General features: G+C 25.8%; 1 protein-coding gene across 2 annotated transcripts; it reads left to right on the top strand.

Annotated features, from left to right (window-relative positions):
* Positions 1 to 180: 180 nt before the first annotated feature.
* On the top strand, positions 181 to 27,757 carry LOC135925882 (histone acetyltransferase KAT6A-like). 2 transcript variants are annotated; one of them, XM_065461436.1, is made up of 11 exons: positions 181 to 471; positions 526 to 731; positions 8,460 to 8,746; positions 9,606 to 10,474; positions 10,526 to 10,810; positions 16,105 to 16,293; positions 23,549 to 23,782; positions 25,931 to 26,024; positions 26,177 to 26,326; positions 27,139 to 27,242; positions 27,658 to 27,757. In XM_065461436.1, exons 1-11 carry the CDS (start codon positions 208 to 210, stop codon positions 27,748 to 27,750), a joined length of 2,775 nt encoding a protein of 924 aa, XP_065317508.1. In that variant the 5' UTR covers positions 181 to 207; the 3' UTR covers positions 27,751 to 27,757. The 2 variants fall into 2 exon arrangements, with proteins under 2 accessions (XP_065317508.1, XP_065317509.1); XM_065461437.1 differs by lacking the exon at positions 16,105 to 16,293.

The raw sequence follows: 27,757 nt of genomic DNA, 5'->3' as shown, positions 1-27,757 counted from the left end.
GGGGGGTGTTTATCAATATAAATAAAAGAATTAAAATCTTTGAGTAGATGTCCTCTTCCTTGCCTACGCCAACGCATCTATCTAACAGAGATCATTTGAGTTTATGGTCAAATTAAACATTTACCCGTCAAATCTGATAGGTCATGTGATATATCAAATATATTTCGCAAAATTCTCATTGATTGTTTAAATTTAGAAAAACGTTCTATGCTCAAAATTTTAAGATCACATCAAAAATTTGAAGAAGGGAATAGGAAACAAGATGGAAAAGATAACACATCTTGCGATATATGTTATTTAGCATTGAATTTAAAAAAAGATGTTTATCTTAGGTGTGCTCACTGCTTCTTGTATTATCATGTTATATGTTTAAAATTTAATGAAATAGAATATGAAAATGCTAAACAATATTCTTGGTATTGTCATAAATGTAAGATATGTTCTATATGCTACAAAGAAAAAAGCTCCAAGGTATAAATAAAAATAATATAACCACAAAATCATCTTTAAAATATCAAATATTAGGCTGGAGCTTTGATATTATGTGATAAATGTGATAGAGCATTTCACGAAAAATGTTATGATCCACCTATAAAATGGAGCAAACGTTATTGGACTTGTATGCTTTGCAAAAATCTTAAAATTCAACTCTCACCTGTTTTATTGCATAATCAGAATATAAAACTCAATAAATTATGTGTTCAAGCTCCAATGAATAGAGAAATTATAGAGTAAAATCATTTTAACTAAAGCTAATATATTTATACAAAAATTGCCTAAATTAAAATAAATAATTTACACAAACTTGAATGTTGTTTAATAAAAAAATAAATGATAGTATAATTTCACTGAAACTTAATCAGACTATCAAAATTTATGGTATTTTAAGTTGGGATTAATGATGTCTAACAATTACTGTCTTTAAGTTTATATAAAATGAACTTTATTCTTTGTGTTACCTCTTGGAAATCAATAGACATATTAACAAACTTGTGAGCAATTGTAAATTGTGAAAATAACAATAATATGAGCAATCCTTTACATCTTATAAAACCAAAAAATATTTATATTTATTAAAATTCAATCTATAATAACAACAATTAAAAATTTCTATATCTTGTACAATTTCCTATAAATCTAAGGTATGTGCCATTTTGGATTTGATAGATAACATCAAAATTCTATTTGATCCTTTGATTGTATTTGATCTCAAATGTCTTAATGTTTATTTTGAAAAACTTCTTTCAATACTTGCAATGGTTACTGGTATTGTTTGGATAAATTTTATATTGTAAATAGATTAATGTACACCTTGTGGTTCATTGTTTGTTTCAACAGCCTGTAGCACATTTTAAGTTCTTCAGAAATTTCAAAAACATCAAGATAATTGCCATATCTTTAAAATATTCCAGAAACCAAAGTTATCAAATGATACTTTTTAAATGTATCTCAATAAATTTTTAAGATACATTTAAGATTTTTTTTTAATGGCTTGCATAATGCCAATTTTTTTTATAAAACTTAAATTCTGTTTGAAAAATTATAATATGTAAAAATTATTAATCCTTGTTACATGGGTAAGACTATGCAGGCCCCAGTCATTTTAAAAATGTTATCACTTAAAATTCTTTTGATATTTTTGCCTGAATCTTTTAGTAGTTTAACATTTTTAGGTAAAGTATATGTGTGCAATATTAATTTTGATTTTATTTAGTATTTTATGAGTTATAAGGATACTTTTAGAGCTCGAGGTCTGCCTATATTCCACCTGGTCATCCTTGTAATTTTTTCCATCTGTTTTGGCATTCATAGTTCAATTCTTTTTTATTAATCAATATTAATTAGAACATGTAAACTATATATATTATAACATATTTAGAAAAAATTTTTAAATCCATATAAAAATAATTTTTTTAAAAAAAGAAAAATGATGTGGTTATAAATAGTCATTTTCCTCCAGTGATTGCAATGAATCTTAAAAAAATTATTTAAATTTGTAACATAATATTTCAAAGCTGATTTTTTGTTTCTAAGGGACCCTCGAGATTATTGTTTTATGTCTCTTTTGACTATTTAGTTTGATTAGGGAAACTCCCAAATGAGCAGTTTGCTGATACCACAATGGGTATAAATATATTGTAGTAGGCTAGATATGTATATTTTAGGGATTTCCTTTTTTTTCCACTATATCTAATGGATTGTAATTATTATTTAATGGGTTGATGAGAGGTGTCACAAAAATAGATATATTTTCTCACTTTCAGAGAGCAAAAATAGAACCTGCAAACATATATATCAAAGTTTGACATGAATATTTATCTTTAATATCATATCTTTGGCCACACATTTTTTATATTTATATATTAAGGTCTGAGAGTTTGTTAAATTATAAAAAGAAATAAAAAACATTATTACAATTTTTTTTGCTATAAGTTATTGATAAAAGCAGGTTTGTATTACATCATATAGTAATCTAATTAATTATTTTTAATTATCTCTTTTTCTGAATCAAATCGTAATTATTATAATCATTTTTTTATGCTCACTGCCTATCTCACCTAACGTTTAACTCAAGATTTTGACCAAATGTAAATTACTCAAGCTTATTGATTTTGTTTGCAGATCAGAAATGTTTGGATTGGCGAAATTTTGAGACATAAACAATAATATTTTGGTTAAAATTTTGATTAAACTTTATTTTTAATCGACTAAATGGGGCTGTTTAACAACACTACATTCACCCATAAACAGCAAATATTTTAAATGGGAATATTAACTTGTGAAAAATAAACAAAATAAAATACATTTAATCATTCGTAAAATTTAGTTGGTTTTTTTAAAGTAGAAAATATTAAATGACATTGATACAAAGATAGATGGTAAATAAAAATCAATATAGAATCGGATTGTAGCCCTTTTTAAAAATCGGCTAAATGGGACTGTTTAAGAAACACTAAATTCACCCATAAGCATTGCAAATATTTTAAGAGATTAACTTCTGGAGAATTAAAAAAAATAAAATATTAATCGTGAAAGTTAGTTGGTTTTTTTAAAATAGAAAATATTGATATTTTTATGATATTGATTTAAAAATAGATGGTAAATAAAAATCTATATAAATATCGATATCAGATCAGTGAAAAATTTGTGGATCAGCACAGCCCTATTTTTTTTTTAAATATTAAGAAACGAATTATTAATCAATTACAAATATTAATTTTGAAGAAAGAAGAAGTCCTCGGAACATTAAAATAAAGAAATATTAAAAATGTTCGTTTATTTACTTTTTCAATCTACTATTTATATATTTTTTACAAACTAAAATTAGAATATAATATTAAAAAGGTTAACATATAAAAATAAAAGGTAAAACTAAAATGAAAATATAATTTGAATAAATAGAATTAAATGAATGTGCGTTACATAAATTAAAACCTATTATATTCAATAACCAAAATATATAATATTTTAATTTATTAATTCCTATAACATAACAAATTTTTATTATTCGTAATACGAATAATGCACCATTCCTTTCGTATTTTTTTTTGAATAGGCTTACCCTTAGACAATGTCAAACTAGGTAAGCCATAAGGATGACCCTGTCTGTCTTAATGATATTTAATTTTTTTTAAGATTATAATTTAATTTAATATGCAATATCTCAATTTTTTATAGCTCCAATTTAAAGTTTAATTTTATTATATGTTGCATCCAGAGTTGGTTAAAGATGGTCTTAAAATGTAATATGATACCATTACTTTTAAAAATGTTTTTAGGTATAGATACGATTGTTTTTACAATACATTTTCGATTCGATTTTTTATTATAAAAATCATATAAGATCTGCATTCGAGGCCTGCAATGGGCGGGATTTCTAAAATATTTTAAACATTAGGCGGGTGGCGGGCGTTAAAAATATTTTTAAAACAATGGGCGCGCGAATTTTAAATTTTTTAGGACGAAATAAGCAGAACAGACTTCTATTTATTAGAAATCATTTAATTTTATAATATTGTATATTTTAATAAAGAGCCAAACCAGCTATTAAAATAATTTTTAAACATAGAATGGGTGAATTAAACAAATTTTATGGGCGGGCGGGCAGGCAAATTTTAAAAAAATACCGTGGATGGGTTAAAAAAATTAAAATAACGAGTGGACAGGCTTGTTGGCTAAAACTCACCCATTGCAGATCTCTTTTCTGCATAATAATAATGTCATAATAAATCATGCCTAAATAAATATTTGTTTTCTTCCGAAATAACGATAGGCATTATATTCAATACCAATACTGCTATTAAGGTATATAGCGAAAGATCCACTGTTTTAGCCGATACCTAAACCTATAGTAATGATACTAACACACCAAAAATAATGTAGTATATTTATTCAAAAAGGCAAATATTATTTCTAATTTATTTTATAGTTAAGATTAGGGCTGTGCCGATCCACCGATCAGATATTTTCCGATATTAGTTCAAAACCGATCCGAGATTTATATTGATTTTTCACCATCCCCTTTGAACCAAATGTAATTAAGAAATCAATATTTTTTATGCAAAAAATCGAATATGCATTTAATTTAATTTTTTTATTATAAAATAAATATATTTAATAATATATCCATTTTATGTTGGTATGAATTATAAAATTATAATATATTAGATTTTTTAAAATAAATATGAGAGCCTCTAGATTTTCTTGCAATAAGCTTCTACGATGTGGACTATCTATATTTCCTACCTTACTGAAGGCAGACTTAGATGGGACACTTGTTGCAGGAGGCGCCAAAAATTTACATGCAAGTTTTGATAAAGTTGGATACTTTTCAGCATTAATTCTCCAATTTTCAAGTGAATCCACAGGGGATATAATATCAATATCAATGTTATTCGAGTTAACTAAATAAAGAACACAAACATGTTAGCATTAAAAAAATAGTGGGTTACCTACAAACCCAATCCTTTGTTAAATTTGAAAATAATCAGATATCGCCCAAACAAATGGGTCAATCGTATCCCAACCAAGCAATACTTGATTAAATATGAAAAATATGTTATTATACTTTCTAGATATAAAGATTCGTTTAAATATTACTTGATTTCTAGTATGGATCGTCTACATTACTATCGATTTCAATTATTTTATTTGTTACTAGTTTCTCTTTGAATTTCAATTTATAAGCATCCCTTAAATTAAATTTGCATTTTTTAATGTTATATGGAACATTTTTCATTGTCATTCATTACCTAAGTTAACAATAAAATCTAAATTTATCTAAAAAAAATATAAAACCTGGCTTATTTTTATTAGGAGTTGGAAGTTGAACATTATTATCACTTAATAAAAGGCTCACATGCATTCCTGAGCTTTTCAATATATGAAATGGCTTTTGGTAAAAGGAAATCCTTATAACGAGTATCAAGTAATGTTGCGATAAGATAATTGTCATAATAAATATAAAAAAACCGAGTTGTTAATTGATTATTAATGGTATTCTTCGTGGTCTGCACCAGAGACCCGGAGTGAACCGTAACGAACTGTTAAACCATTATAAACCGTTATAAATATCTGAACCGTAACCGAACCGATATAATTATTTTTTGAAAGAAAGAACTCTTATAAAAAAGTTAAACCGGTTCAAATTTTATATTTTAGGAATTGAAAAAATTTGAATATCCAGAATTATATATACTTGCTCTTATAGTACTGGCGGTTCCCGCAATACAAATTTCTGTAGAAAGGGCCTTTTCGGGGCTAAAATTTGAGGTATCGTCACAACGAACAAATATGAATCCATTTATATTTGAATGCGTTCAAATAATATATTAAGAGATGAGTTATTTTGAATCTTATATATTTTTTTTATATATAATTCATAGGTGCTTATAATAAAAATAAATTAGACGATGGTATTGCTTCAATAAAAAAGAATTTCTAACCGTAATGAACCATTATAAACCTTTCCAATTAGCTGAATCGAACTGAACCTTTATAAAATTTTTCTTAAGAACCGTAACCAAAACCTAACCATTAAAAATTTTTACATACTGAAGTACAAACTGAACCGTTATAAATAACGGTTCGGATTCCTTGTCTGCACACCTCTATCTGTGCCCCCGTTAATCGTTAATTCACTTTTCAGAATGTGGTCTACTATTTTTCTAACCCGGGTAAGCATATCAATAATAGATCTATGCGATAAAATTGCTGCCGGTGTAAACAATTGCAAACTATTTGCAAAACAGGAAACGCTTTGAAAGTTCCCATTTTTCATGGCCAAAACTATATTTGGTGCATTATCTCTAATGATTAGGTGTATTTTATTTTTTTATACCCCAATAATTAATCATTTCATCTAAAATTTGATCAGAATTTTTCCAAATATTAGTTTTATTAAGAATGGCTGATATTATTGACTGACTTTCAGGACTCTTATTTTTAAAAATTTGATTTGTTTTTCCTAATATTTCTCGTTCTTTTTGTATTAGCTCTTCAAATGCTGTTTGATGGAATCGCTTTAAATGTTTACGGATAGGTAGTATTAAATGAATTTTTCTTTATTCCTCCCCGTGAAATTAAAATTTCGCAGATAACGCATTTTGCAAATTTATCTTTTGTAAAATATTTCCTATAAATAATAAAATTAGCGTTTTAAAAAAATTTAAAATAAATAAAACTTTGGGTGTTCCTTTATATTTTTATAAAAAAACTTTTAAAATACTCTAAATCTATTTTAAAAAATAAATAAAATTTAAGGGGTGTTGTGCATTTCCTTTGTTTAAAAAAAAATTATCTAGAAAATATTATTAATGCAAAATAAATATACATAAAATAACAAAAAAAAAGAACAGTAAAAAGATCAGATCGGTGTTTACAGATATCGGCCCGATCCGATATTTTTGGAAAACGCTAAATATCGATGCCTAACCTATATTTAAAATCGGCACAGCCCTAGTTAAGATTAACAGCACCTTTCGTTTTTTATCGATTTAGAAATTTACAGAGTTGTTAATCGCTATTTTTAAAAGTAGCGCGCTACCGCTATCGCTATTTGTCAAAAAAGTAGCGCGTTATTAGCTACTATTTTTTAAAAGTAGCTTTAGCTACTTTTTAAGCTACTTTTTATAAAAAAAATTGTGAAACAAATTGGTTTATTTTTTGCTTATAATGTTATTGTATAGTACATATATAAAAATCAACATTTATAAATATTAAAATATAGTGATTATAAAAAAATTTATTTAATAAAAATAAATATTTATGGTAATTTATAGTATTTTATAAGTTTTTACCTAGTGTTATGTGTCCAACTATCTGCCGTGTTACATATATATGATATCTCTGATAACTCAACTATTAGAGCATCTTTCATCACTTTAAAGTTATCTGCTATTTTATTCATTAGTGTCTGGCGACATAAAATTGTTGTACCAGGGGATAGTTTTAATCATCATGGTAAATGATGGATTATCAACCAAGGACATTGGCTGAACTATATCAATTATAAAATCAACAATAACTTTATCAGCCAATATCTGAAAAATATTGGCATTTGAATTATTAATTAATTTGGTTTGAATTGAATTAGTCTTTTTGGATGTAGAGTCGCCTATACCAGAATTATTTAGATGTTTCTCCATTTCCTTAAAACTATTGGCATGAACAGTCTTATAAAATAAATACTATTAGAATGTAAAAATGACAATTTACCTTTTAGTGTTTCTTGAGGTTATAACTGGATTGATTTGAGGAAATATTTTTTTTTACATTTTAAACAAATAAATTTTAAGCCAGTATTGGTTTTTATATTTATTTAAAAAAAAAATTCAAATCTAGGGAATGGGAAATTTGTATTATAGCTATTAAGAACATTTTCTCCCCTGGTATCTTCCATTTCATTAATATCATTGTCTGAATCACTTTCAAGGATTTGGATATCCATAGGCGATGGCATTTTAAATTATTAACACGTGATTTAGGTTTATAACACAAATGAAAATATAAATTACAAATTGAAAATATATTTCAATTTCAAAATTAAATAATAAATCATAAAAATAATAATTAATTATGATATTATATTTAAATTTTCATGTTTATACTTACCTTCATTATATTTTTTAAAAATAGCTAAGTAGCACTTTTAAAAAAAGTAGCGCGCTAAAAAATTATATAATTACAAAAAAAGATAACGCGCTAAGTAGCACGCTACAAGTAGTCGCTACTTTAACAACTCTGGAAATTTGTATATATTTTTTTTTATAAAATTGCATCGGCTCATACTGCTGTGAATATCAGTGTATCTTTGGTATCTAGATAATGATACATATACCTTTTGTAAATTAATAATTGCATTTATTATCTGATAAAATTATGAAAAGGTATGCACCATAATTAATAAGTATCATTGAAATGTTTTTATATTTTAAAACATTAAATATACAAAAATGAAGTGAAGACGGTTTAGTTTATCACACCCCTAGGACACGGTCTAAAAGTAGCTCCCCACCGCACAAACCTGCCTTTAGTCCTGATAATTTATCGTTGTCACCACAAACTTTTAATACGCTCAATGGACCAAACTTTTTAAACTCTGACCAAAGAGTAGTTAAGAAAATACATAAGCGACAAAGAATTAAGTACGAAGCTAGAGATACTAGGGCATCAAAAAAGCACACTTCTAACGATGATAATATTAACATTGAAGACGAAGAATTGTTAGAAGGAAAAATTGGAGATGGTAATGCATTCATATTTTATTATTTATTTCACAAATTAATATAATTTAATTGAAATATGGGGGTAATTTTTTAAAATATTTTCCTAACATGAACCCCCCCCCCCCCTTCTTCTTCTTTAATAAATAAAGAGAAATCACAAAAAGCCATCAACGTGGAAAAAACATAATGATGCACTTCAAATAAAATATTTATATTTAATACAATCCTTGCATCAAAATTTATATTTAATCAAGGATATAGGTCTGCAATGGGCGGGTTTTAGCCAATAAGCCCGTCCATTCGTTTTATGAAATTTTTTAGATGCCAGCCAGCCCACTTATATCTTTTTTATAAAAATTTACTCCCCCCCCCCCCGCCCTTTTATCTATAAATTTTGTTTAACTCATCAGCTCGTCTAATGTTTAAATATTATTTTGATGGCTGGACTTTTTATTTACTTATTTTAATGTATTTTTAATTAAACATTTATAGTATGCAATATTATAAAATAGTACTATTATTTTTAATAAATTGAAGTCTGTTTTGTTCGTTTCGCTCGAAAAATATTAAAAATTACCCGCCAATTACTTTAAAAATAGACTTGTAATCAGCTAAACCCTCTAATATGACCAGGTTGGTTTTGAATTCAAAATCTTGAACCAAATTTAATTCAAAATTGGTTCCGCAAAGTGAAAAATAGGCTTAGTTTGTATTTAAATACATCATTCAAATTTTTTATATTTCGAAAATGTCAATCAATATGCATACTGAGCACGCTTTTACTCTTCTAGCGATGCAGTTAAAATTATACAAATCAGTACACTGCTGTTATAATAATAAAATAATACAAATCGAATATTTATATAATAAATTACGAAGCCCATATGGACATCTCAAATATTAATGAATCATCTCCTAAAGCCGAACTTAAGCCCAAAAGAAAAGTAGAAACATTGTCTCCTCTTCGCGATAATAGCAATATTAAGAAGCCAACATTTGATAACGATTTAAACTCATCGAAAATTGTCAATGATTGTTTCCGCATTGATCTGATCCAAATTGAAGGACTGACAACTCCAGATAATACTCTATCTTGCATATACCCTAAACAACTGATTGAAAATTTACTTAATAAGCATTGCGAATATTTGTTGGGATTGGCACTAAAACTGAACAAGGGGGCGTTTTACCTCGGAGAAGACGATGTAGCGGAAAAAGTTATAAATAAACTTAAGAGTAAACGTGAAAGTATCGACAGTAAATCTAACGACAACTCAAACAAAGATGACGACCCCCTTACAATTGGTAAAAAAAGAGGTAGGAAACCTATTAAAAATAATTTGCGGCTAAAAAATGTTGCATTTTCAAATGAAAATGATATGATTAACCCCGAAAAAAGCGTTTTAACCCATGAGACAGAACAAGAAATCAAACTTGTATCCCCTGTAAGTATCTTTGGCCTATCCTTATCCCAAAAATACACAGAAAAAATGAAATATTGTCCCTATAATGGTTGCGACTCTAGTGGTCATTTGAGTGGTATATATGAAGCGCATCATACTCTGGCTGCATGTCCTAGTTTTTATGAGACTGATAAGTGGGCTTGCATTCGTCGGTGGAACACTCGGATAATTCCGTTACTTAAAAAGATAACTGAAAGTGGGAGTGTGGATGTGAATTACTTTGAAAATGTAGATAAAGATGCTAACGATATCGATAACAAAGATGTCACACAATTCCAGAACAAGGTTAAAATTGCCTTATTTAAAAAATAAATTATTATTTATTCCTTTAAAAAGAAGTCACCATCTCAAATATACAAGGGATCTCCTAATAAACAAAGCTCCAAAGAACGATCATTTTCCTTCGCCTCGACTTACCAATCACTTAATGCATTAAACACCAATTCTCCTGTCATCAAAAAATCGGATAATGGTAATGATAAAAATAAGAAAAATATCATTAACACGGGGGTTAAACCAAATGATAACTTGTCTAAGCAAAATAATTTGGATGGCCTATGTCTCGACAATCCCGATACCCAAATATTTTATGACGTCAGAGCTATCGTTGCAGCAATACAAGTAACTATATGGAATATTTAACCCCCCCCCCTCCCCCAATCATTTCTTTGTTAAATATTCTCAAGCAGTGTTACATTATGAAAATATTTAACACTTGAAGATTTTCAATATAACTTATCTTTTCAAATGATATAAATTCAAGTTTTTACAAATTTCTTTTATTTTCTTTATCTAATATAAATCCTAAAACGTGTTTTATTACATTATTTAATTCTTTATTATACCAAATTTTTTCTCTACCATGTTTATACATTAATCTACGAAATTTCGGATGATAAAAAATGTTCATAAATATGATAATTGAGAAAACCTTTGGTCTCCTAAAATTATGCCTTTCAGATCTGCCAGCTAATTATTTTTTATAAATAAATTAATTTTATATTTAAAAATATCGTTACCTCAGTCGTTGACGAATTTAATGACCCCCTGATTATTAGTATCAAACTTTAATGTAAAGTCATTGAGAAATTATTTACACCAGGGACATGGAACGGAACTTGGTATAAGAACTTAACAGGAACAGTTATTCCGGAACTTGTTTTGAATTAAATAATATGTAAATTTCAATTAAGTTTATTCATAATTAAAATGTAATATTCAAAATGGCTACCTATTCTTTTTTTTTAAAAAAAAATCTAATTCGCTACAAAACAATTCTATTATACATTTAGCAGTTTTGTTATAATAACACTTTAAAATAAATAGCGGTAGCTCGCTAATGCACATAAAAATTATTAAAATATTTTTAATTAATTCTAAAATCATAATCTTTATATTTAATTTAATTTTGAAATCTATATTATATTTAAAATCTGCATTATAATAGTTTTCAAAATAATTTAAAATGTGATGATAATATGGAATTTCCTTTTCCTGAATTCACAAAATATTTTAATCTAGATAAAAAAATTTGACACCGGGTATAAATGTCATCATTGTAAGATGTGTCGGAAGGTTTTATCATCAAACATGAATAGTAGGTTCAATTTTAGGAAACATTTAAAAGTAATATATTAAACAAATTTAATATCAATATGTAGCCCAATCCATAATCTTTAAAATAAAATTTGAATCAAAGCTATATCTATAATAGTTTTTGATGAGTTTATGTGAAAGTTGATTTTCTGGCCCAGTTCAAACATGGTTTGTTTCAACTGGCCAAAGATATTATAACATAGTTTGTTTCAACTGGCTATGGTATTATTCAAGAATTAAATTAAAAATTACAATAAATAACTATATTATAATTTCATTTTATCATCAGACTCATCTATTTGACAATATTTTATAAATTATTATCAGGATGTTTAACAAGCTTAAAATTAACCACTAATAAATTTATATATTTATAAATTCAAAACATGCTAAAAATACTTATTTCTATCCTTTCACACCAATTTTGAGAGAAATACGTTCAATAGATAAAAAGTTAAAGGGTGGTGGCCTGGCAAGTTGGTAAATATGGCTATCCACTTATCCGACGGCGGCAGTCTTTTTTAATTTTTTCATTGGCGTTCGGCGGCGCGCCAATTTCGCCTACGCTTACTAAATTGTTGGCGGCCGCGGCACGCTATTTATTTAAAAAATTGTTTAATTCATTTCTTAAATTGCTTCCTGTCTCACTCCAATTTAAATTTATGTATTTTCTTATACTCAAAAATAGATTAAGGAATAGCATTTAGACACAGATCAGAGTCAAAAACAACACATATTAGTAATATTCTATTGATTTTTATTATACAAATTAAAATATAAATTATGCAACAAAATTTAAAGTATGAAATATAATAAATCAAAAAATCAGATTTAACAAGATTATAATTGCCTGAATAAATAGTAACGTATCAAGATTCTTGTGACATAAAGAAGTCTTTTTTGCATTTAGTATTAATCCAGCAATGGGAATAATTCTTTGGTTGGGTATACTCGTTGCAAGTATGCAAAGAACCTTCCTAGCTAAATTAGCAAGCCTAGTAAGTTCCAGTCGCTTTTTTCCCAAAAAGTTAGTGCATCCTATGCTGGTACACTATGTTGGCTGAGAAAAATATGGCATTCTCTATATTGCCAATGTTGTTATAATCTTTGCTTGGAAGGGAATGTTTACGAGCTATTTTAGCTATATATAAACTGGATGTTTACCCATTATCTTCAACTTGAATCTCACTCTGTGCATTTCCCTCATGCTCTAAAAGTTTTAAATGTCGAATTAAAAATTGCAATGATGTCTTAGAATTCGAATTTAAATGTTCTGAAACAATCCAAAGATTTTGAAATCTCTGATCAATCGAGTCGCTAATATCTTATGTTTAAAATATAATTTTATTAATAAAAATATAATATAATAGATATTACTTGAAATTTGGTATTTGGAAACTTATGGTCAGGCTTTTTTTATTTTCTTTTAGGCAAAAGATATCTGAGCAATCAGATTTATTGATTTGTATATTTGTTTCTATTTCACTGCGAATAATTATCCTAAATTTATTAATGATCCTTTTTGGAAGGAAAGAAATTCCACCTTTCTCTGAATTGATTTAATAAATATGTAAAGTTCATATCCAATCTTTATTAAAAATTTATAGGAATCTTGTTAACACTACGGATACTTTCTAGAATAATTAATATGATGTGCCAGTGAGAGGGCAATTTAATTTTAAAGCATTTCGAATTAGACAAAAATTAAAGATATTTATTTAAGTGGTAATAAAATAATAATGGTCATCACAATTTATCAGTATACATATATATTTCGTTAAAAGTTAATAGCATCTAAAAAACAGTTGAATATAATTTCAACAAGAAAATATATTAAATCAATTTAGTATATATTATTATTTAACGAAAGTTAATATATGAATTTTCCATTATGTTAACTTATAGGCGCAAAACAATATACAATAAGGTAAATATATAATATTACTACAGTGTAATGCAATTTATATTATCAGCCTCACCAAAGTTAACAAAATTTTCATCAAGCTATGGACCAGAATCATATATCCAAAATATCCGTCTGTCTCATAATTGATTGCAGATATTTACGATGCCCATCCTCAATTTCACATTCCAAATCAGCTACTCGATATCTGAGGGCTTAAATGATTTATCTAATTTGTTTAATCAGAATAATAATTCTGGCAACTTTTTTTATGCGATCAACTGTAACAAAATTATAAAGTTCAAGCCCTAAGCATAAATGATGCTAATAATCCCCCAATCTGACGCTTCTTTTGATATTAGCCCGAGCATCAGTTACCATCTGTAATATTTTGTTTTTTAAATGGAATTCCTCTTTTATACTATCGATCTAAGATAATATGTTTTCACCAGTATGCTTTTGCGTCGCGTGTCTAGTTGTCAAATATTTTAAATCAAAATCTTCATTTAAATGACGAAGACTAAACGTAATATAATTTCGACGCTTGAATCTGTCCATAAATCAAAAGTGATAGAAGAGAATTTTGATCTAGAATCAATTAGATTTAAAAATACACCTTTATAGATGAATAAACATCATCTAGTGCACCCCAACTAATGATTGTCCTATCAGGCAATTCTAATGAGGAATCAAATATTATATTTTTATTTCTTTAGAAAATTAATTTTTAATAATCATTTTATTTAAATTTCAAACCTTTAGAAAACCAGCTTTCTTTATTTTTTATAGAATCAAATGACATTAAATCTAAGTAGCATATCAAAACATAATTTCGCCATATTAGATTTTATATTTATTTTATACATTAAAAAGATATTTAAAAGACATTAAAATAATTAGTATTGAAATGAAACAAATTATAACTTCAATATTAATAAATGATACTTAAAAAACATCAGAGTTATCATTAAACAAACTTGGGTGATTTAAAACATGTAAGCCCCCAAAAAATTAATATTTGTGTTATTTTGAAATATGATGTATGAATGAGTGTAAATGATATACAATATTTTATTATATGCCAATAGAGTACAAGTCATGTTTTAATTTTATTAATTAATATTCAAATTTAAATACTAATGATTTAATATATAAATATAATTAAATAGCATTCTATAAATTATCAACTCCGCACCCCCGCCATGAAAAAAATCGGCGTCGAGATGAGATTCGGAGGCTTTTCCGTCGTGCAAAAAATATCAGTGGCGCCGGCTTGAGCCGGCGGTGCACAGATCTACTTATACATAATTTTTATTCAAACTATTACTATTATAATTTTAGACTGACCTAGCCAGATCAAATTTTTTTTGAAATAAATAATAATACTATTGAAAATCTTTTAGACGCATTTTTTAAATTTAAAAATACGAATATTTTTGATGATTTTTCTTATATAAAAAATATGTATATTAAATTTAATACTATTGCGTGCGAGTGTTGAACGATTTAGTTATAGCTTATACTTTGATCGTCGCTCTAGACTTGGAGATGACAGTATGGAAATGTTTGCCCTAAAAGATGAATAAATTATATATATTTGAAATTTTAGTCATATTTCTTATTTGTGGAAATAGAGATACGTAAATATTTTAAAAAAATTTCAAAGTAGTGTTTTTTAAAGTAGCCAATAGCGATCTATTTTTTTGAAAACGTTAGTAGTAGCACGCTACTTTTAAAAGTAGCTTTTAACAATACTACCATTTAGTATTTATTATATTATGTGATTAACCTATTTATTATAATTAATATTATATAAAAGTTTTAGATTTCAATGGATGATATTGTAAGAAAGTGTTGATAGGTTGTTTTCGACACTTAAATTTATAGACCATCCCACAAATAAATCTTTTAGCGAATATATATCAATTCTTGGATATAATATTTGATTATTTTATATTATAAAGATTAAGAATAAAATTTTGATTAGTGATCTGCATCCGGCCTAATTTTTAAGCCCGGCCCGGCCCGAACCTGAAATTTTTTTAAAAAAATTTTTCCTGTCTGGCCCGAATTTATTTAAATATAATTTTTATAATTACTCAAAATAAACGATATATGTTATTTGGCGTCTACTTTCTATAAATAAAATCACATATTTTTATTTTCCATAAAAAATTCAACATAAAATTGATAAATTTAGATATATTTTAAAAACGGCCTGGGCCTACTTTTGCAGATCTGTAAGATATTATTAAAATAGTTAAATTGAGTTGAAACTTGGAAAATAATATATATTTTTTAGTCCTAATAAAAAAGCAACACGAAAATGCTTGTTCGAGACCCTGGTTTACATTTTTAATATATTTTACATTGTACCATCTTGACAAATTCACTATTTTTTTTATTGTTTTTTAAGGAAAGCGATTTAGAACCATTCACCCCTCCTTTTTACATCAAAAAGATAGTTTTTGGAAGCGCGTGGCAAATGAATGGGTGGTACCCTTCTCCCTTTCCTTTGGATAGATTCGGTCGTACAGATACAATCTACTTTTGCGAATTTTGTCTTAGTTTTCAAGAATCCGAGATATCTTACCTCCGACACACAGTATTTATATATTAACTAGCTGATAGCCCGTCAAGAATGATGGGGAATCAAAATTTTATTCTTTATTCAATGACGGATAGATAATAAATTTTACCTTTATTTCATGATGAATGAATCAGAAATTTTCCTATCTTATGAGGTGAGATTTATAAATTTATATTTTTTTACACAAAACTGATCTAGCAAGAATATATTTTTTATATTATAAATTACAAATACAAATGAATAAAAATTTAGTTTAAAAGATTTTCTATTGTGCACATAAATTCAAATTACAAACCATATATATTTACATAAATTATAAAAAATAATGGAAAATTGTAGAATAACTCCTCATCTAAATAAATATAAATTTATGAATCCCATTTTTAAGATAGTAAAATTTCTGATTCATTCATCATAAACAAAGGTAAAATTTATTATTCATCCATCATTGAATAAAGAAGAAAATTCTGATTCCCCATCATTCTTGACAGGCTATCAGCTAGTAACTTATATTTTTGATAACGGGTTCTTAAAAAATCCCTAAATATATGTAAATATAAGGCAAGGTCACAACAGGCATTATTTTTTTTTTATTTATGCTAAAATAAAAATGGATTCATATTTCCTCCATATATACACTTCACAATGGCTTTCTTTATTTCCTTGTGTCCAACAATTTCTTGAATCCAGAAATTATCAGAAATTTTTTGCAAATGATTTAAATAAGGCATATCTGTGGTTTGCCCATTCCATTAAGTTCAAATAAAGTCAGATGGGAAATGAAATAATTCAGTTATTGAAATTAAAGACCTTCACGGCCTTGCCTTGATTTATTCATCAACTTCCAGCGCAGGTCAGCAGTAAAAATAATTTGCAGGTCAGTCCATATTTAATACAAATTCAAACCCAAGCTCATCATAAGTTTCAAAAATTTTGCCCAGACCCATATCCAAAAATTTAATTTATAATGAAAACGAACAATATTTAAGTGTATTTAGGCGATCACTTTGTTAGCAATACTGAAATTTATTATTATTAGAAGAAAAAATATACAATATATTTTTAAGTTAGTCACAGTTTAATAGGCTAAATTTAAATGAAAAATTTTAGGGCTTTTTATCAAAAACCCAGTCCTGGCCCAGGCACGTTAGTAAATATATTATACCTGGCATCCCATGGGCTGCAAGCCTCCCCATAAATATCTGATTGAAATGTTGCTAATATGGTGTAAATTATAAAAATATCAATACAAAATTACTTTATTTTAAATTTATTTATTATGAAATCTAACTAACTGACTATTAACCTAATAAATTCTCTGTATATATACTTTTCAAAAGTAAATAACAATCAATGTAACTATTAGATTAATATTATGTTAAGTGAAAGAAATAATATAACAAGTCTGTAGGTTAATATAATTTAAAATAAATTTCGAATGTATTAACATTCCCCCTTCTGTTCTTTCTGTGTTCCTCGCAGTCGTCGTGGAACTCGCTTCCAATCGTTTGTTGTTTTTGTACGTTCTCCTATCTCTTCTATCCTCGATCCCGTTCTGTTCAAATCGTTATCATTAATTCGTCGTTTAGCATAGAATAATTTGTCAAATGTCAAATTGGAATATAGAATGTATATTGAATTGAATAAGAATGATAAAATTGGAATAATAGAATAATAGAATAATATTCAAATAGAATAATTGATATGTGATTCGCGTTTTACTTTAGCGTTTATGTTTATATTTATTTTTTTACATTTTGCGTTCTAGTTTGGCGTTTAAATTTATTTTTATATTTTGCGTTTTACATAATTTTTATGTATGTATATCGATTTTTATTTATATATATATTAATATTTTCAATCCATAAGGTTAAAATATCCAAATAAATATTATGCACATTTCCCTCTCTTTAAAAAATTTTTGAATTTAAACACCCTTGTTTTTTAATTTAAAAAGTGTTTTAAAATAATAATTCTTTATAAGATTGCTTTGCTTTTAGTAAAAAATAATTTCTTAAGCCTCATATTTAGAAAATGATCTCCTCATCACATCTTTAAATATTTTTCTAAAATGAAGACGTTAAGTTTTTACATAACTTCTCTTTATACTTTTATTTGTCTTCAAAGTTTTAAGTTTCAAATTTTTTTTATCACATTTAATATTACTTATAAAAGTTTTTTTAATTTTATAATTTTCTTTAATATTCGCATCGTTAACTTCTTTAATCACAAATATTTCTTTAAATTCAATATATGATTTATATCTTTTAATTTATAAGACTTTGTACAGTCTTCATATAAAAATTGTAAAGAAATTACATTAACATTTTTAGTTACAATTTTTAAATTTTTATATATTTTAGTACAAAATATGTCCTTTATATTTTTAATTTCACAAAAAATTTTCCTGTTAAGCCAATTAACGCCTTTCCAATTTTGATAAGAGTTAGAATCAAAATCAGATTCAAATAAATATGGTATTATACTTAAATCGACTAACTTATTTGTCAGTAATTTTATTGCAAGATTTATTTTGAGTTTTGTTATGATAGTTAATTATTATGTTTTTGATCCCACTTTGGATCATATATCTATTTTGATCTTTAAGTTATTTTATTATTTTTATATTATTGTATAACACATTTTTTTTATCTCTAACCGTCTTTTGGTTATAACTTTATTATCGATGTCTTCTGCCTCACATACAGTTTTTATCATCTCATTAATTTTATCTAAATCTTTTATCATCTCATTAATTTTATCTAAATCTTTTATCTTATAAATTTTTTGTCCTTAGATTAACTTTGTTCTTTACTATTTTTGGATATAAAATTTTAGGTTTTTTATTTTTTATTCAGCCTCTGAGCTTTATCGATTAATTTGGGAATTTCATCATTTCTATCATTGTCTCAATATTAAATTTATAATTTATCGGTTCGTTTATACACTTAATTTATTTTTATAATATATGAATTTCTCTTTGCTTAAATTAACGGTGTCCTTTTTGTTTTATGTAATTTTTTTATTTATTTTTCATTGACCTTGTACTTTGAACTGTTTTATTATGGTCTTTAAAGGTTTTAAATTATATTTTTATTTATCTGTATTATATTTTTATTTTTCTAACAATGACCTATGACGATTAAAAAAAGATATCCCGATGGCCATGACATTGTCTTAAATATTAACTAACTTGATAAATCAAATAAATAATTGACTAAAAGAATGACAATAAGAATATCATGAAAATAATAAATTGTTTATATATTTTTACCTTTCTTTTTTTTTTATTGAGAAGCTAGCATGTTCATTTTATATATTTTTTAGATAGGATCTGTAGACTGATTTATTGGATTTTTATAGTTTTTTACGAAGTTAATTTAGATTTAATATTTTACATCTTTCTTTTAATTTAGTATTTGGTTCCTAACTATAAGTAGTGTCGGATCCCACCATTGTCTGCCACCATGCTAATGTGGTGGCAAAATTATAAAAAATATCGATACAAAATTACTTTATTTTAAATTTATTTATTATAAAATATAACTAACTGTTTATTAACCTAATAAATTCTATATATATACTTTTCAAAAGTAAATAACAATCAATGTAACTATTAGATTAATATTATGTTAAGTGAAAGAAATAATATAACAAGTCCGTAGGTTAATATAATTTAAAATAAATTTCGAATGTATTAACCAATGTTAAACCATTTTCAATCATTAAAATATATTGTCACCTGAGTTAGAGGTTATTCTATCTCCATTTTTGTCAAAAATAATTTTTTTTGATCGATTGATTATTTAAGAATACATTAATCTATTTACATAAAAAAACCTTAGAATTTTAACTTATAAAATAAATTATAGCTAGTATTAGATTTTTCTATCTCCCTATTTTTTCAATATTATTCCATTAACAAAGAATAATCAATTCATGCAGCATGTTTCTTTAAAACGTTTTCAAGTATTATGTAAATGGAATTAAGAGTTTTTAACTGTATGGTTTTATATAAAGATCCTGATATTACTGGTTCAAAAAATTAAAAATTAAAAAGAATATTTTTTTATTATTATTTTAAGAAAAATAATATTACCATAATTTTTATTCATTCCATTAAAATATATTAAAATTTTTAAAATGAAATTTTAGTCTGTTGTCTTTACAATGGTAATTATTATTATTAAATAAAATTTTTGGATTTAAAGAGAAGTTGTTTGGAGAATAGAATAATATTTCTTAAAATAAAATTTGATATTTATTCTATCTCCATTTTAAGAATAATAATAAAAATGATTTTTTAAGAAATATATCATGGTATTTTATATAATTAAATTAAGTGATGAGGAACTATTAAATATACACATGAATTTCTTATACCTACACTTATCTCAAAAAATCATTTAAATGCTTTAAGACCTTCATAAATACTCTTTTGAAAATATGGGGTCAACCTGATTGTGTCCCAAAAACTCTGTGGTGGTATCCATCCCATTGCAATTGTCTATTTAGAAGATTATTAGCATAATTACCATGGGTTAAAATCCAGGGTCTTAATTTATTAGGTATACATAGCAATTAGGATTAAGTGTTAAGGGAGAAGTCAAAATAGCATGCCATTCGTATTATTTCAGAATCCTCTTCCTAGATATTTTCAAAGTATACTTTAAAAATGCTTTTGATAACAAATTTCGAGAACATTTCATTAATTGTTTTACTCATAAATTCCTAGAGACATACTGTGACATTAAAACTCTCCTTTATTCAACCCAGATTAGACTCTGATGAGGATCCGGCAGGGGGTATATGTCCTCTCTTATTTTACCTTGGCTATCAAAAATAAAATAATTGAAGTTAAATATCTTTGAAGCCCATTTTAAAAGACTTATTCTTAATAAATCCAAACTGCTTCCAATGATTCAATAAGTATGATGTTTTTAATTTAACAACTCCAAGGGTGTAACTAAACTGAGTATGATATAAATGCAAATTACTTATATAACCTTTTTAAAATATATAATCATACAAAATGCAAGCTAAATTTCTTGATTTGATAGATTTCTTTTTATTGATAATTTATCTAAATAAAATTTGTTAGATTTTATAGTTATGAAAAATGAATATTTAGCCTGCAGCCCAATATTTTAACGCCTTCTGTGGGTTGAGTATATAAAAGTTAATTTCCGTAGTATGAATAATTTAAAAAAAATAATATAACTAAAAGAATAACTAAAAAATTTAATATGAAGATGGTAAAATGTGTTAGAATGGTAGCTAAATTGAATGAATGTAGTGTTTGGTATGATGATTACCATTGAACCGATTACACTAAATTCATTTTTATTGGATAAATATTTTATAAAAGAACACTATTGGCTAAATTTATTGATGTTTTTTGGATTATTATATATTAATATAAGTACATTAACAATCAATCAACAAACAATTTGGTACAAACGATTAGGTAAAAAAAATTGACAATTGTTATTTTTGGCTGCTTTATATTTCCAGTATTTAAAAAAAATCTGTATAATAACAAAATTGTCATTATTTTTTAAATTTTGTTAATATTTAATAAATTCTATCAGCTGTTAAATCGTGTCGCATTGTATCCACTATGAATTAAACTTAATTAATGTTTAGAGTTTAAATATTATAGATATATTATATAGAATAGAATAGGACTTAGTTTGTATTATTATTCTATTGTTTTTGACAAAATATCCCAGAACATGATTGTTCATCGTGCGATTCAACATAATATTCCTGAGTCGCTTGATATTAAATAATATAATACCAATTGAGTCGCGCGGACAAGATAAAATGCGATTAGACGCTTCCATTTATTTATTAGAAACATTTTCATTATAAATTTAAATTTGCGCGATCAAAGTCTATAACCTGTAACTTATATTTATTTTTTAGATATTTAATACAAAAGTTATATCTATTATAGACAAGATAATTTTTATTTTATAGATTGTTTCTATTTTATAAAATAAAGTAATTGAATCAAATATGGTATTTTTTAGTGTTGTTAAATGGCTTGATTTGATCCGCTTTTTTAAAACGGCTAACTCAATATTTTACAGAAAAATAGTGCCTAAGCCTCGATATTTTCCTAATAGATATCCAAAACTTTTATCCATCTGTGAGTAAAATCTTAAGGTTTGAATAATATTTTTCTGGATAAAATATTGAGTTGGCCGTTTTTAAAAATCGGTTAAAATCGAGTCGTTTGACAACACTAATATATTTAATGAAAAAGTATAATTCTTATTCAAAAATTTCTGCATTGATAAGATACTCTTTTTATAAATTTCTAGTTAAACGTGTTATGATTTGCAATTATTTTTTGTTAATTTTATACGGGAACGATTTGATATTAGTCGCTTATCCCTTCCCCTGATAATTTAAAACTTTCCTTACAGTGCTTCAAAATTCAGCGTTTCTTTCGTTTGGCTGAAATGCAAATAATGCATTTTAAAATGGTATTGTAGTGGGTGAAATTTTAATATTCCTAAAATACAGCCCCAAGCGTTTTTTGAAATAGCACAACTTAATCACCCAATTTATAAGTATTATGAATTCCTTATGGACCTGATCTTCCTGATCCTTAAAACACAAACGGGCTTAGATTAATTTATATTTAATAAAATGGGATCATTGTAACTCTGAGTCAATAATAAATTATTCTTATCAATACCGAAAAATTGTAGGGCTATAAGTCCTTCAAAAAACTATATAAAATTTCTATTTGAACATAAAATGGTCACCTTGAAAAAATTAACCCCCTCCCCCCTCCTTCACCTTAGTTAATCATCATTTATTATAAATAAAATATAGAATTTATTAAGTTTTATTATATGACAATTAATGTTATATTATATGCAATAAAAGTAGAAATGGTTGATTTTTTCACTTTTTTTTACCCCTATTATTTTAGGAAAGCTAAAATTTCGCAGTGAATAGAACATGTAACTATCTTGTAAATTTTTTATCAAAATCGAAGGGGGTCGACCGAAAATCATCTTTTTTGTTTTTTTGAAAATAAATTATTGTTTTATTAAATAAAAATGCTATGGATAACATGGTAAAATTTTTTATTCTATCCCTGATGACTTTACCCGCTCTTTAAATGTTACAAATTTACAAAAAAAACTCCTAAAATTCAATTTAAGAAAATGAATGACTTTTGATATTTCACAGATAAGATAATCCAAAAAAACTTATTCTTATTTTTTTTATTACTTTTATTTTTTTCAAGACAAAATGTAAAATAACTTACCCTCCCGGCGACGAAATATACAGAGAAGGGCCGATTTCGGTTTTCGAAGTCGATGGTCGAGCTCAAACTTCTTATTGTCGTAATTTATGCTTGCTCTCAAAACTCTTTATGGAATCTAAAACTTTGTGTTACGAAGTACAACACTTTTGGTTCTACGTTATGACACTGGCTGATTGTACTGGCTGTTGTCACATTGTCGGTTACTTTTCTAAAGTATGTGCATAATTTTACTTATATCTATTTTTCTTTGTCTTTGCCTCCTAAATTTTTTATTTTTATTTTAAAAAATATATAGGAGACTGGGACTAGTCGAACCGATTTTTGCAAAATCGGCTATAACTCCTGTGTTTTTTAGATATTATATAGAATAAATATAAATCGACATATATTACTATACCCTATAAAGGTGTCGTATATATATTTTTAAGAATATAATCGTATTTTTGAAATTTTATTTTTTGTAAAAGTTAAAATTTTACCCAGAAACCCCAGTAGTGGGGTTAAACAAACCACTGAAAGGGACATCCTCAATCATTAGTTTTTTAGACTATAATGAATTGAAATGCATTTTTGTTTATTAATATTGATAATAGATTTATTTGTATTGTTCAAAATATAGTTTTAAATTGAAACTAATTATATATAAAATTGAAACTTAATTTTGGTATAATAAACATTTTGGATATTGATACAAGAGGGGTTGTCTTGAACTATATATGTGGTTTGATCGATATACGAATGAGAATAATTTAATCTTTTACTTTCTTTAAACTTCAAAAATCTATTTTGTAGACATCATTTAGTTATATATACTATATACTTGATCAAATCAATTAATCGGTAATATGTTAAATTGATGCCTCAAAATTAAAAACATTTAAATGGACATGTAAAGTCAAAATATAATTTTACATTTATAAACATTAAACTTTAAATTGAAATAAAACATTATTTTATAATAATTACAATCATGTAACAGATATATAAAAATAAGTATCTTAAGGAGAGATTATGATTTTTTCGCATAAATTATAAATACCAATTATACACAGCCATGAATATTTTTCAAAATATTGAAATTTTTTTTTTCATATTAAGTGCCATAATTGACTTGTATGATGTAGCAAACCCCCTTGACTAACTAATCATGATTGAAATAATATCTAGAGAAAATAAATCTCATAAAACTTTCTCATATTATATAAGAGAGTTTAAACTTTGCTATTTAATTTACAAATAAATGATTATATGACTTCATAGAAATTAAAATTATGTCTCTTAAAAATCTTTTGAATTTGACATCAAATTTATTTCTTAAATAAAATTTTTAATAATTAATTATTTCAAATGATTTTTTTCCTATAGAATACATACTAATAAAAGCTATATTAGGATAAAATTTAACCTTTTAGTCTATTTAATTTTAAAATAAGATTAAGTGGTTTTCTAAGCTCGGAGTTCACCCAATCCTAGTCTCCCCTACTTTTTAAGGATGCAGAGTATAATCAGAGATGCACTTTTACCATTTTTTTTGCCAATATCAATGACCTGATAGTGCCAGATATCGGTTGATACCTAACATTGATACTTATATAAATAAATTACTGAAAATAATGACAATAACAACTATATTTTATTTAAATTCATATTATTAATTTAATAATTTATCATGGAATAAAAATCTTTTCTGATAGTTATTAGTAACTTTTTTTAAAAAAACACCGAAAGATATATTAGCATTTTTATTTTGAGGTGATTTCAAAAATGTAATAAAGCATAAATGTTAAATATCAGTCTGAAAAACAAGGAGAAGTTGCTCTAAAAAACTCAATTTTTTACGATATATTTTTCAGGAAAATATAATTTTTAAGTGTATTTTGCATCGAAAAATTATTTAACTAACTTTTATAGGGTTGGCTAATTTGGTCTCGGCTAAAATAAGTTACCCGATCATCTTTGATTTTATTATTGATATTGTGATTCAATAAAATACAGTGTATAAATGTCATTATTCTGACCTATAATTTTATTGAAGCAAGTCCTTACCTATTATTATTATTAAACAATAAATTATAAAAAAATATAATTGAAAGAAAAAAATTGAGATAATATTATGAAATAAGGATCCTTTATTTTACTATATTTTTTTTAAAAAATAATTATTGTGTATTTTGCAGAGTTGTTAAAAGATACTTTTTAAATGGATCTAGATACAGATACAACGTCTAAAATAATATCTAGATACAGATTATTTAATCAAAAATCTATCTAGATACAGATACCACATTTTTATATCTGGTATTTTGACTAGATGTGAAAATATAAATTTGATAATTGCATTTACCAAAAAAAATTTGATAGGAAAAACAAAATTTTCAAAAGAATACCGTTTCCTGCGTATTGATACTGCCGCATTTTATGAGGAAAGGATTTGGATGGAAATTGATCGATTTTAGTAATTTTAATATTGAACTTTAGCATCATATATGTGAAAGAAGAAAAAATACGAATAAAAAAATATTAACATAATTTATGAATTGACAAGAATTTATTTATAATACATTTGGTCTACAAATTAATCCTATAAAAAATATTAAACATTAATAGGTTATTTATTAGCCCGAACGGAAGATAAAATAGGATCGCCCGAGAGGCCTTTATCAGACCACGGTTTAGTAACATACAGAAGTTATTGGAATTCCATTATACTTAATTACTTGTCGGGCAAATGTCAAGACGATAAAATTTCCATCAAAGGTGATAAAATTCGCTGAAATATTATTTATTGCATATGTAAATTTTTTTAGCACTATCTTAGAGTTTTATTGTATTAATATCTTTATTTTTTAAAAATCCAAATTAAGAAAAGAATATATATACAGGTTTAAAAAGGGGCATATATGTTTGAAAGAAGGGAAATATCCCCCCAGGGAATATCACTTAAACAGTACTAAACCGAACTCTCATGTTCACTGACAACTTGAATTTTTTAAAAGGTAGCAGAATACTCTTTATATTTGCTATATATACTTGGTTCCTTCGGCAGGTTAATATATAATCGGACCCTGTTCGGCACATTCTCTGCTTCTCATTGTAAAAAAAGATTTAACCAACATTAGATTAGAATATTTGTTGCATTCTCAATTATATAAATCCATTTGACTAATTTGAGTACCTTAGTTTAAAAATATTAGCCAAAAATTATCAAGGACTTACACTACCTGAGGTTCCAACCCAATCCCAATTTTTTTTGTGGACCAGGTTTAAATGTTAATTTTAATTATTTTTGGTCATTTATTATAATTTGACAATATTTTTGATAAATTGTTTAAACTTTGTGAGAGTTTCATCAATGTAAAAATACCTCGCATAAATTTTACGATCTTCCATTTTTTCTTATATAAATAATGCTTATATGGCAATTAAATGGTAACAGTATGTGTTAATTTTAATCATAACCATTATACTTCAAGTTAAAATGTTTTCTTGGTGGCACCATTTAATTAATTGAGAAGTTAACTCAATTAAGCAAAAAATATTTTTATTATTTTTATATATTTTCTTAACAGATTTAAGTCAAGATTCCGGAATTCATACTGATGACATAATAAGCACTTTACAATTTTATAGGTTACTAAAATCATGGAGAGGCAATCATATTATACTGAAAAATGTAAAATGTCACAATTTTAAAATATTCGTGAGCTTTATAGTAAAAAATTTTTTATACGAAAGTAAATATTTAAGAGAAGATTAGAAAGAAGGAGACACCTATTTTGTAGTATTATTAAACTAACCGATTTAGGTCGATTTTTAAAATTGGCCCTATTAAGATTTTAGCCAAAATAATATTAAAGTTTGGAGATTTTATAGATGGCAGAAAGGTTTAGGGCTCTATTTGCTAAGTCTTGTGGTTTACATAATATTTCAGCAAACTTAATCAGGCTGTTATAATCGACATAAATCGCACCGTTTAACAACACTGCTATTTTGATTCAAGCTACAAGACATAATTAGTTCTCAAATAAGATAATATTTTCTTTTAGATTAATTATTTTAGGTCTCAATTAGTCTTTTATATTTTCAAGGAATTAGAAGAACTCAAAAATCTATCTAAACAAATTTGGCGAAACTTACCTGGAAAAGTAGATTCTAAATTTTTACATTGGATTCCCAAATGAAGGAAAT

This window comes from Gordionus sp. m RMFG-2023, chromosome 3, assembly GCF_954871325.1.
Source record: "Gordionus sp. m RMFG-2023 chromosome 3, tfGorSpeb1-WG-v2, whole genome shotgun sequence".
In the NCBI taxonomy this organism is placed as follows: domain Eukaryota; kingdom Metazoa; phylum Nematomorpha; class Gordioida; order Chordodea; family Parachordodidae; genus Gordionus; species Gordionus sp. m RMFG-2023.
This window is presented reverse-complemented; position numbering and strand designations above follow the sequence as displayed.

Bases quoted from the DNA above. Each gene is read 5' to 3' on its own strand.
- LOC135925882 (XM_065461436.1), top strand. From the start codon at position 208: ATGCTCAAAATTTTAAGATCACATCAAAAATTTGAAGAAGGGAATAGG. The intron at 16,294-23,548 runs GTATTTATATAT...ATTTTTTTCAAG, and splicing joins TATCTTACCTCCGACACACA to ACAAAATGTAAAATAACTTA. The intron at 23,783-25,930 runs GTATGTGCATAA...AAAATTTGATAG, and splicing joins TTGTCGGTTACTTTTCTAAA to GAAAAACAAAATTTTCAAAA.